The following is a 9,961-nucleotide window of genomic DNA, read 5'->3' as shown; positions in this document are numbered from 1 at the left end:
AGTTGGTGCACCTCGCCTCTGCACTCGGTCCAGGCGTACTGCGCCCAATCGGCGAGATCGCCTAAAGCCCGGACCTCGCGTTTGCTGCGCGTCCGGAGAACGTCGCGGGCAAAGGCGCTCAGGCCGGGTTCGCGGTGTCCTTCGACGCGGACTGTCGTCGCCGTGAGTCCGCCTATCAGAGTCGTTACTGTGCCCTTGGCCATCTCGACCTCGCCCACGTTGCAGCCAGCGAGCGAAGAGACGGCAAGGGCACCCCAGACCCCGACCGCTTCGGCAAGGAGATGCTGCCGAAGAACCCGGCCTAACCGGGCGTCCGCTCGGTCACGAAGCCCCAACCCAGTGGCGATGTCCACCCGCCCGTCCGCCACAGAGGTCCGGAGGCGCTTCCTCTGCGACTCCACTGCTGCGTGAGCCGCTTCCATCTCGCTTGGCGCGCTCCGAATGAGAAGTGGGATCTCGGGCGGCGAAGACGAAGCCTTCGGCTTCCGAGGGGGGTCTTGACTCCACGCTTTCGGCGACATCTCAATCTGTGATGCAAAGAGCGAAAGGACAATATTTGTTTTTTTAAAACCCCGCGCTCGGGGGAAAAAACTGCGGCGTCTTATGCGGAGCTCCCCCAAAAAGGGTGGCCGTGATCTCAGATCTGTGGACTCGAGATAAGTCTTAGGGATCCAGTTATTAAGATGATTTAGGAAATCCTTTTCTGGTCTGTAATTAGATCGTAAGAATGTGCACTGTCGAATCCTTTTCTGCATCATGAGACGGATGACTTCACGATCTGAGTGTCGGAAGTCAGGATTTGCAGATCTGGTGATCCACGCATGAGTAGACGACGCTCCTTTGCTGGGCACATTGGGGGTTCCGTCCCAGAAATCGAATCCATAGCCATAGAGCACACACGTGTGCCTGTCGTGTCGACCACGCACTCGCGCACTCCCTAAAATTTTTACAAAAAGCATGAGAGTGTATGAAGTGACGATCTATTCAAATGACTACGGTATTGTAAAGGGCCTGCAGAAGTGTGTACCGAAAACCAAGGATGGGGTGACCACGGTGGAGGTTGAGCTGCCAAGCACAGTTTGTGACTTGAAGAATGTGAAGACAGTGGAAGGTGAGGGCTACGTCGTAAAGAACACGGCGCTGGTAACTAAGTTTGTTACTGAGCAAGCAGCCGTTGAGCGCTTGTCGTCAGAAGCACAAGCGTTGTACCACAAGATCAAAGGCGTTATCAAGGAGATGACCTTGGTGGAGATAAAGAGGAACGAGTTCCAGAAGAAGAAAGAGGTTCTTCAGCAACTCTGCACCAGTGTCACTGACCCCAGAACTCTTGCTCAGTGCTTACTATCTGCCCCCCCCTTTGGACTACAGTGCCGGCCATACGACGGCAAGCGGGAACAAGGAGTCGACCAGGACAAGCCTGAAGAACGGCAAGGCGTTGAAGAACGGCAAGGCGTTGAAGAACGGCAAGGCGTTGAAGAACGGCAAGGGGGCGATGTATACAGTGGCAGTTGGCGTGGCAGAGGTCCTGCTGGGGGGCAGATTGTCTCTTCGATCGCGGATACTCACTTGGACGCGTTCAACAGGATGTCGGTGTTGGACCTGCAACTAGTGGAACTCAACATAAACTCCGAGAGGCTGAAAGCCCAGGCTCTGGCGCTGAACCAGGATTTCGCGGATCTTACGGGAGACGTGACCATCCCGACCGTGGCGAAAAGACTGGAGCGCAACGGGGAAGGGCGTCAAGATGTTCTCAAATGTTTCACAAAGTTTGAAAAAGCGTCTGCAAAAGAGATGAAGACGGCCGTCCTCGTCGTGGGGAAGGAGTCGTCCGGGAAGGAGTCGTCCGGGAAGGAGTCGTCCGGGAAGGAGTCGTCCGGGAAGGAGTCGTCCGAGAAGGAGTCGTCCGGGACGGAGTCGTCCGGGACGGTGGAGGTGGATTTGGAATTGGGTGTTGTGGGGGTTTCGTGGAAGCCTTTGTATGACTTCAGGTTCGACAGTGGGAGTACGAATGAGTGTTCTGTTGGTTACATTGCCAACGTCTTCCAGCAGAGTCAGATGGAGTTTGGTTCGGACACGATCATTTACCTGAGTACGACGGATAGCTTTAAGCGTCGGGAACCGGTTCTGGGTGGGAAGCGTTACGTGGACCTTCGGGTGGAGCAGCCGCCAGCAATGATGGCTCGGTCGAACCGCATGATGACAAGTCGGGTGATGAAGAAGAAGCGCGCGGATACCGTGGAAAGAGCGGAGGAGGAGTGTTGCGATGAGGTCACCGCAGACGCCGGCGCTACCGAGGAGAGAGAGGGTTTCGCTGATCGGCGACTGCGACTAAAGGCGGGCACTGTGCTGCGGCACAGCCCCGTGCCGCAGAGGGTGTATGTGGCGGAGATCCGTCTGCCGTGTGCGCTGTACCACCACGTAGTTCCCCGTAGCAAGCTGTGCGCGTACCGAGCGGGCTATATTCGGAATGAATCTGACTGGAGCTTACTCCCCAGCACCGCCAGCAGTGTGTACCTGGACAACCGTCTGTGCTGCGTGAGTCGCATCCACCGGCTCTGTGCGCCCGGTGATGAGCTCTGTCTCTACTTTGGCGTCGACCCATCAGTCTCGCTGTCCGTGCTGCATTCCCAAGACGCCGTGGTCGGTTCCACCGGAAGCTTCTTCACTGGCACGGGTCAGAAACAGAGTTCTCACTTTCGCTATCGAGTCTCCAACGACCATTCTGACCGTCCCGTTAAAGTGGTCTTCTCGCACGCACTACCTACAAGCAAAAATCAACAAGTTAAAGTCGTCGTAAAAGACACGCAAATCGCCAAAGACCTACAACGCCTCAAGAGCCAACCCCTTCGATCCCTCTCTTCACTTCGACCCACTCCTGACGGCACAACGACAAACACCGCACACGGCGTTATTGCCTACGACTCCGATGTGATCGCCGTTTACAAAAATCCCAATACCAGTTTCTTGTTCAACGATAAGTTTGGCTCCGTAATCGAACTTATTGACCTGCCACCGAAACAGTCCGCCGTCACCACCGGCCTCAGCTTCAAGATCGAATACCCCCTCGACAAAGAACTAGAAATTTTTAGTGCATGACCAAACTGAGCAGTATCACCATGCTCTTGGCTATCGCCGCCGCACCCACCAAGGAGGATACTTCCATCGGCGGTATCTACGCGGTCAATGAGATCAAAAGCACTGCCACCCATCCAGCACCACACCTTACCACTCGTACGTCTAACATGAGCACCCCAACACTATTTACACCCGCGACCTGTCGAGGTCACGGTCCCCTGTCCTGTACCCGGTCTCCTGTCCTGTACCCGGTCCCCTGCCCTGTATCCGGTCCCCTGTTCTGTACCCGGTCTCCTACCCTGACGTTAACTGGACTTCAACGCAGAACATGAGTCAGAACATGAGCGAGAACATGAGTCAGCTAAGAAGCCGTCTGTTTCCAAGATTGCGTGGATGACTAAGCGGGGGTCTGGCACGACGGCAGAGCGGGGGTCTGGCACGACGACAGAGCTGGGGTCTGGCACGACGACAGATCGGGGGTCTGGGAGTAGAGAACTGGACACAAGGTTACAAGTCACGGTTCCGAAGACGACGCAGAGTATTGTATACGACCATCTGCCAGGACCGACTGAAGTATACCCCACCGAGGCGGAGCAGCTGGTCCTGCTTACAACTGACACGTCGCCCGTCTCATCCGCCCCGCCCGCCTTTCCTGTGCCCGTTTCCGCCCTTACTGAAAGAACTATCATAGCATGCGGTGCTGCCGGGGCAGCCGCCCTAAGCGGAGCCATGACTTTCCTCTATGTCCGAAAGAGAAGAACACCCAGGGCCGCGCCGGAAGACCCGCTTGCCAACTACTCACTCATCGACGAAACTACGCCACAGGTTGCACACCCCAGACTTGACAACCTGTTCTAACCAGTCACGGCGTATTGTTACGGCGTACGTATCTATCCGCCACGACATATGTGTCACGAAATAGGGCCGTGGAGGGGTAGAGCATGGACATAACCGCCGTGAGCTCTGCCGGTCGTGGGGATATAGCTAACTGTATCGGAATATAGGTCGTGTATATACATTCTTATTACTGGTCATGAACAAGAGTATTCTTTGCGGCGTTCGCAACTCTCCCACACGATCATTCCCCCAACACGATCATTCCCCTAACACGAACATTCCCCCACACGGTCAGTCCCCGACGTGATTGATTGGTGTCTTTTTTGTTGAACAGGTCCCCCTGCGGTTCCGCCCCACCATCCCCCTGCGGTTCCGCCCCACCATCCCCCTGCAGTTCCGCCCCACCATCCCCCTGCAGTTCCGCCCCACCATCCCCCTGCAGTTCCGCCCCACCATCCCCTCACCATCCCCCTGCAGTTCCGCCCCACCATCCCCTCACATGCGATGAAAGAAGTTTCAACCCCGCCGCTGGTTTCCAAGGCCGTGTCAGTGAACTTGGGTTCGTTAAAGCCCGTGGTGGGAACGTTGTTGAAGAATGCAACGACGCAGTTGTCGCAGATTGCCGAACTGAACAATTTAATTGAGGAGCATGCCAACGTGCCGCTGTCTTCGCTGTCGGTATCCGACACGACCCCTTACCTGGGGGGACAGGCTTCAGACGAGGCTATGATGCACGCTGCACTGTCGGCTGCGAGCCCTCACTTCAGGCCCACGTCTCCAATGAAACTGTTTCATCAACCGGAGCAAGTCAAGCTGCAGTCACCATTGACTGAGCCAACGTTGACCAGGGACAGCGCAAGCACTGCTCTGGACCTCTCGGACCCCACAGCACTCCCGCCAGAAGACGTTAGCTTCAATCGGCGGTTTCCACCAAGCAGGCTTCCACCGAACTCGTTCCCACCAAGCAGGCTTCCTTCTCCGTACAAGACATCCCGAACATCGCCGTCAGTGAGAGCAGACGAAAACACGATGCCCGTAGAAAAGCGGGCCTTTCCGCTTACCCAACAAGTCAAGTTGCTCCAGCAAAAGAACGCTCGTCTGGCCCCGGAGCTTCGCGACCGGCGCATGTGTCCAGACTGCGGCCGCCGCGGGAGCGGGAGTCGCAGCCAAAACGGTGTCACCTACTTTTACTGCCGGAACTCCGCGTGCCTTGGCAAAGGGTCCTCAAAAGATCGGTTCATTGGGTGGGCCTTCGAAGAAAACACCAGGAGGGTTCCCGCAGCGCTCAGATAACAGACTTTCTGTCATGGGCAAGCTAGTCGTCATCGACGTGGATTTTACTCACGACCTGAGTTCTTCTGTTTATCTCTTGCTGAATATACTGCTTAAATGTCACCTCATTGAACCCGTAATTAAACCAAGCAGTAATGTCAGCACTCCCCCCACTCCGCCGATTTCCAGGCTTGTTCCAGCTTTTGTTAGTCGACAGTTCGTAGTTCAAAACGAGTCCTTGCTGACCTAACTGTTTCTCATTCGCCGGCGGCGGTGGCGGCGGCAGCATTCTTTAGTCAAAAGAAAAAGACAAGGATTCGCAACACGACAGTTTTTAGAGAGCGTTTTTACGACAATACAAACGCGCTAAAAAGTAGCACCTTTTTCTGATGGGCACAGGCGTGTTCGATGCGCGCGCGCGATCGATGCAGCCGGGCCGTGGCGGTGATCTATCGCCACATAGAGTCGAATTAACTGCGGGGAGAATGCCGGGCTAATAATAAATATATCCGAATCGGACCTCTATATTTATCGGCATGGAGGAGCAAGAGACTGCGGCTCAGCTAGAGGCGAAAGTTGTACCGACTAAGCAAGAGCCGGCGGAGTCTCTGAAAGCAGATGACGAATTGACGCGGCTACAGCAGATGACCGCGGATTCGAAGGTACATGAAGAAACGATGCATGAGGAGCCGCAGCAGGAAGAGGATGACACTATCAAGCGAAGTATCTATGTTGGTAACGTAAGCCACCCGTTTGCTACGTTGTTGCCTTGTACCGTTCACCCACTGTGCCGTTCACCCACTGTGCCGTTCACCCACTGTTCGCGACTTCCGGTGCCTTTTAGGTTGACTACGGCTCTACCCCGCAGGAGCTAGTTCAGCACTTTGCGTCGTGTGGCAAAATACAGCGAGTCACAATCATGGTAGACAAGATGACTGGCCACCCGAAGGGCTATGCGTATATTGAGTTCGCGGAAGAGGGCGGCGCGAGTTCGGCACTTGCGCTTTCGAACACCACCTTCCGGGACCGAGTGCTGAAGGTACTTCCGAAGAGAAAGAATATTGCCGGATATACCGCAACGGTCCGTGGCGGAGGGCGGAGGGCCGGCTATATGCCCATGTATGGAATGCCCTATGGCCCTGCGGCTACACTTAAGGGCTTCCACAGAGGTGGCAGGAGAGGCGGGATCAGGGGAGGGCCTTTTTAGCATAGATCAGCAGGAGGTCGAGGTTTCACGTTTTCAGCAAGTCTCGCCGATAGTATCTAGTTGTGGGTAAAAGTGACGGCATGAGTGAGGGCCGTGCGAGTCAACCTTCCGCTGAAAAAAGTCACGTATGTCTGCCCGGCCCGGCAACGGCACCGGTCTGACTTCAGGTGGGTGCACCAGCTTGGGCACCCACCTGAAGTCGTAGTGCTAGGAAGCCGTGCTGGAAGTCGTAGTGGGTTTCTTGGGTCGTTTAGCGGCCTGGCCTTCTGTATACGTGCGCACGGCGCTGGCGCCCTCCATGACGGCGTACTTGGCCAAGTCCCCCGGTAGCACCAAACGAACTGCTGTGTGGACTTCGTGCGAGCTGAGTGTCTCCTTCTTGGAGCTGTTGCACAATGTCGCTGCCTGACTAGCTATACGTTCGAAAGTGTCCGCCACGAAGGAGTTCATGATGCTCATCGCCCGCTTAGTTATCTTTACGTTTGGCCGCACCTGTTTCAGCACCTTGAAAATGTACGAGGTGTACGTCTCAGCGTTGGGAGATTTCTTCTTTTTCTTCTTCGGTGACGTGCTGCTTGCCACTACCGATGCGGAGGGTGATAAGGTCCGGCTGGCAGGGGTCAGGGTGGTGGGGTCAGGGTGGCCACGCTTACCAGTTGAAGTCGGGGAGGCGGCGGCCTTCTCCATTAATGGCAGCTTCCCTCTATCAGGCACAAGTGTGACCCATGCTCACTGTGCACCGCGCCGCGTCGTGTGGCGTCGTGGAGCGTCCACAGTCGTGTGTAGTGAGTGCATGTGTTCTCGTACCCCATGATCAGAAAGGTTTAGTAAAAAATTATTTCTTGCCCGCAAGTCGAACCACGTCTGTGTTGACGATTTCGAATTCTGGACACGAGCGCCGGAGGAAATCAATCACTTTGGTCACTGTGGCTGGCTTCTTGACCTTGGAACCGAGCATGGAGAGTCTGCAGGGTCCTTGTGCAGCCAGAATTTTTTTCAGTTCGCTTACATATTTATTCTCCGCCTCGCTCCGTCTCGGTCCGGTCATGCGAGCCACTTTGGCAGCCTTGGTCGTCGGGGACGCAGCAGGCGAAGACGTGGGCGACGCCCCGCGCGCAGATTTGCCTTCTGTCTTGCCGTGCGATTTGTTTTGTGATTTGATAACCTTGTGCAAAGACTTGCTTTTGGTGGACCGGGCAGCTTCTTGAACGACCTCCACATCCGAGCACGATGACGACGCTTCCTTGCTCTTGGAAGATCTTGGAACCTTGGACGTCTTCCTCCGCTTCTCGCCGGCCCGTCTCTCCGGGTCAGAAGAAACCGCTACATTCTCTCCTCCGTCCGAACCACTACCGGACGGACCCCCTGCCGACTCCACCTCTATCACCACGGCCGTATCATCCTTTTTCCTTTTTTTCCCCTCACCCTTAGATCCTCTACTTTCGCCATCACCCTTATGGTGATCTTCACCCTTGTGGTCTTCACCCTTGGCCCTCTCGCTCTTGCTCAACTTGCCTTTCTGCGGAGAGCGCACATCAATCTTGCTTGCCGGCTTTGAACTCTTCGTCTTCACCCGCGTCTTGAGAGTACTCTTCAATCGCCGGTTCTTGCTGCTCCCTTCAGCCTCCTCCTGCGCATCCGCCGGAGCCATTTCCTCAGCCACATGGCTATCCTCTGCCACAGGGCTATGCTCTGCCACAGGGCTATGCTCTGCCACAGGGCTATGCTCTGCCACAGGGCTATGCTCTGCCACAGGGCCATGCTCTGCCACAGGGCTGTCCTCTGCCACAGGGCTGTCAGTCAGACTCTGACGGTCGGCTCCGGAACTTTTGCGTCGGTCTCCGGAAACTTTGCGTTCTTCAGCCGGCACTTCTCCCGAAGTCCGGCGCTGTTCTCCGAGCGCTTTTTCGGCGTTGTTCTCCTCGTCATCCTCAATATCGAGAACCTCGGTTTCGAGTTCAGCCTCGCTGGGCGTCAGAGATTCCACCCCAGCTGGTGACTGAGCTGTGGGAGACTGAGCTGTGGGAGACTGAGCTGTGGGCGACTCACCACCTTCCTGACTAGTGACTGGTTCCTCCTCGCTGCTTTGGTCTTCTTCGCTGGATTTTGAGGGATCCTCCTCAATGACCATCACAGTAAGTTCATCTGCCTTGGCGGGGCTCGGCGGAGCTGGCTGATCGCGCGCAGTTTCCACGACGATCTCTGTTTGCGGTTCTGCCTCTGTCTGCGATCCCGCCTCTGCCTGCGATCCCGCCTCTGCCTGCGGTTCCGCTTCTGTCTGCGGTTCCGCCTCTATCTGGAGCTGCACCTGCGTCTGGAGGTCCGCCTCCGCCTCGATCACCCCCGTAACTTCTGCTTGGATCGCCTCCGCCTCACTGGTGTCGGGTTCCGATGGCGCTTGTTCGGATAGCAATTCCTCTACTTGTTCTTCTTCAGTATGGATCTGTTCTTCCACGGCTTCGCTGGCTGAATCAGCGTCAGCATTTTCCGCAGGGCTGTCTAGCACAGCGACGGCGTCCCAGCGGAAGTTTTTGTATTTGCCAGGTCCTTCAACAACGACTTGGACACGGTCACCACCGACGAAGAGCTTATTGGTCAGTAAGACAGACATGGTGTGGCACGGAATACAAGCAATGTTGTACCACTTGCCCTTCTTATAAAGCTGGACGTAAGCCCGATTACCCGCCGCCAGAAGCTCCGGCTCCCTCAAGACGATGCTCACTGTCTCGAAAAATTCCACTTCCGGACGGATCCTCCAAGGCTGATTCTTAACACAATTCACTCCGTAAAACGACGACGCAGACTCACCAGAACCCGGTGTCAAATCTCCACTCAAATGTACCACCACTCCGCGAGCAGCATATGCATCCTCATTCACGCTTAACAACCGCACCTCACTTCCAGGCAACACTACACAACTTAATTCGCTCTCCGCATAATCCGGAGTTAACCGACATATCGCATAAGACCCCTGTCCCGCACGAGGACACACCTCGATCAACCACTACAAGCAAAAGAGAGATCACAAGACGACGATGGTGAGTATCTAAGAACTCACAGAGGAGTGGCGTCTGTGTGCACACACGACCAAAGGCGGCCCACGGCCAAAGGCGGCCTACGGCCAAAGGCGGTCTACGACCAAAGGCGGTCTACGACCAAAGGCGGTCGACGACCAAAGGCGGTCTACGGTCAAAGGTGGTCGACGGTCAAAGGTGGTCGACGGTCAAAGGTGGTCGACGGTCAAAGGTGGTCGACGGTCAAAGGTGGTCTACGACTAAAGGTGCCAGGCCTCCGCAAGGGTCTGTCTATCTCTCCAGAGAGAATCTATCTCTCTGGGAGGGGGGACTTACTTGTGCGTTTTTGTTCGCTTGTGTCCATGACAAAACTGCTGTGTGGAGCTCAGCATACAGGAACGCTTCGCTGAAGGCTGCAGTCACTTGCGGGGTATCCGGAGTCAGCTCCGCCACATATACAAGGTCGTCCATCGGACTCGAAAATTATTTTAACGGTGGCGGGGGGGCCGGATGTGTGGCGGATCCTCGGCAAAAAGTCGCTGCCGGAACGAGTCAC

General features: G+C 55.7%; 6 protein-coding genes across 6 annotated transcripts; 3 read left to right on the top strand and 3 right to left on the bottom strand.

Moving 5' to 3' along the window:
- Positions 1-957: 957 nt before the first annotated feature.
- Positions 958-3,096, top strand: GNI_096650 (hypothetical protein; the record flags this gene model as incomplete). The annotated part of the gene is made up of 2 exons (XM_011132724.1): positions 958-1,308; positions 1,369-3,096. The coding sequence occupies 2 exons, from the start codon at positions 958-960 to the stop codon at positions 3,094-3,096; spliced, it is 2,079 nt and encodes a 692-aa protein (XP_011131026.1).
- Positions 3,097-4,416: 1,320 nt separating this feature from the next.
- Positions 4,417-5,205, top strand: GNI_096640 (hypothetical protein; the record flags this gene model as incomplete). Its single annotated transcript, XM_011132723.1, has 1 exon — positions 4,417-5,205. The coding sequence occupies one exon, from the start codon at positions 4,417-4,419 to the stop codon at positions 5,203-5,205; it is 789 nt and encodes a 262-aa protein (XP_011131025.1).
- A 22-nt stretch (positions 5,206-5,227) lies between these two features.
- On the bottom strand, positions 5,228-5,473 carry GNI_096630 (Fip1 motif protein; the record flags this gene model as incomplete). The annotated part of the gene is made up of 1 exon (XM_011132722.1): positions 5,228-5,473. One exon carries the CDS (start codon positions 5,471-5,473, stop codon positions 5,228-5,230), a length of 246 nt encoding a protein of 81 aa, XP_011131024.1.
- Positions 5,474-5,720: 247 nt separating this feature from the next.
- On the top strand, positions 5,721-6,391 carry GNI_096620 (RNA recognition motif protein; the record flags this gene model as incomplete). Its single annotated transcript, XM_011132721.1, has 2 exons — positions 5,721-5,924; positions 6,029-6,391. The coding sequence occupies 2 exons, from the start codon at positions 5,721-5,723 to the stop codon at positions 6,389-6,391; spliced, it is 567 nt and encodes a 188-aa protein (XP_011131023.1).
- A 207-nt stretch (positions 6,392-6,598) lies between these two features.
- On the bottom strand, positions 6,599-7,078 carry GNI_096610 (histone H2B; the record flags this gene model as incomplete). The annotated part of the gene is made up of 2 exons (XM_011132720.1): positions 6,599-6,972; positions 7,045-7,078. The coding sequence occupies 2 exons, from the start codon at positions 7,076-7,078 to the stop codon at positions 6,599-6,601; spliced, it is 408 nt and encodes a 135-aa protein (XP_011131022.1).
- A 148-nt stretch (positions 7,079-7,226) lies between these two features.
- Positions 7,227-9,876, bottom strand: GNI_096600 (hypothetical protein; the record flags this gene model as incomplete). The annotated part of the gene is made up of 2 exons (XM_011132719.1): positions 7,227-9,395; positions 9,742-9,876. 2 exons carry the CDS (start codon positions 9,874-9,876, stop codon positions 7,227-7,229), a joined length of 2,304 nt encoding a protein of 767 aa, XP_011131021.1.
- Positions 9,877-9,961: the final 85 nt, after the last annotated feature.

Source organism: Gregarina niphandrodes (assembly GCF_000223845.1).
Source record: "Gregarina niphandrodes unplaced genomic scaffold scaffold00019, whole genome shotgun sequence".
In the NCBI taxonomy this organism is placed as follows: domain Eukaryota; phylum Apicomplexa; class Conoidasida; order Eugregarinorida; family Gregarinidae; genus Gregarina; species Gregarina niphandrodes.
Note: the sequence above shows the minus strand (reverse complement) of the source record. Positions and strands in the feature narration are given on the sequence as shown.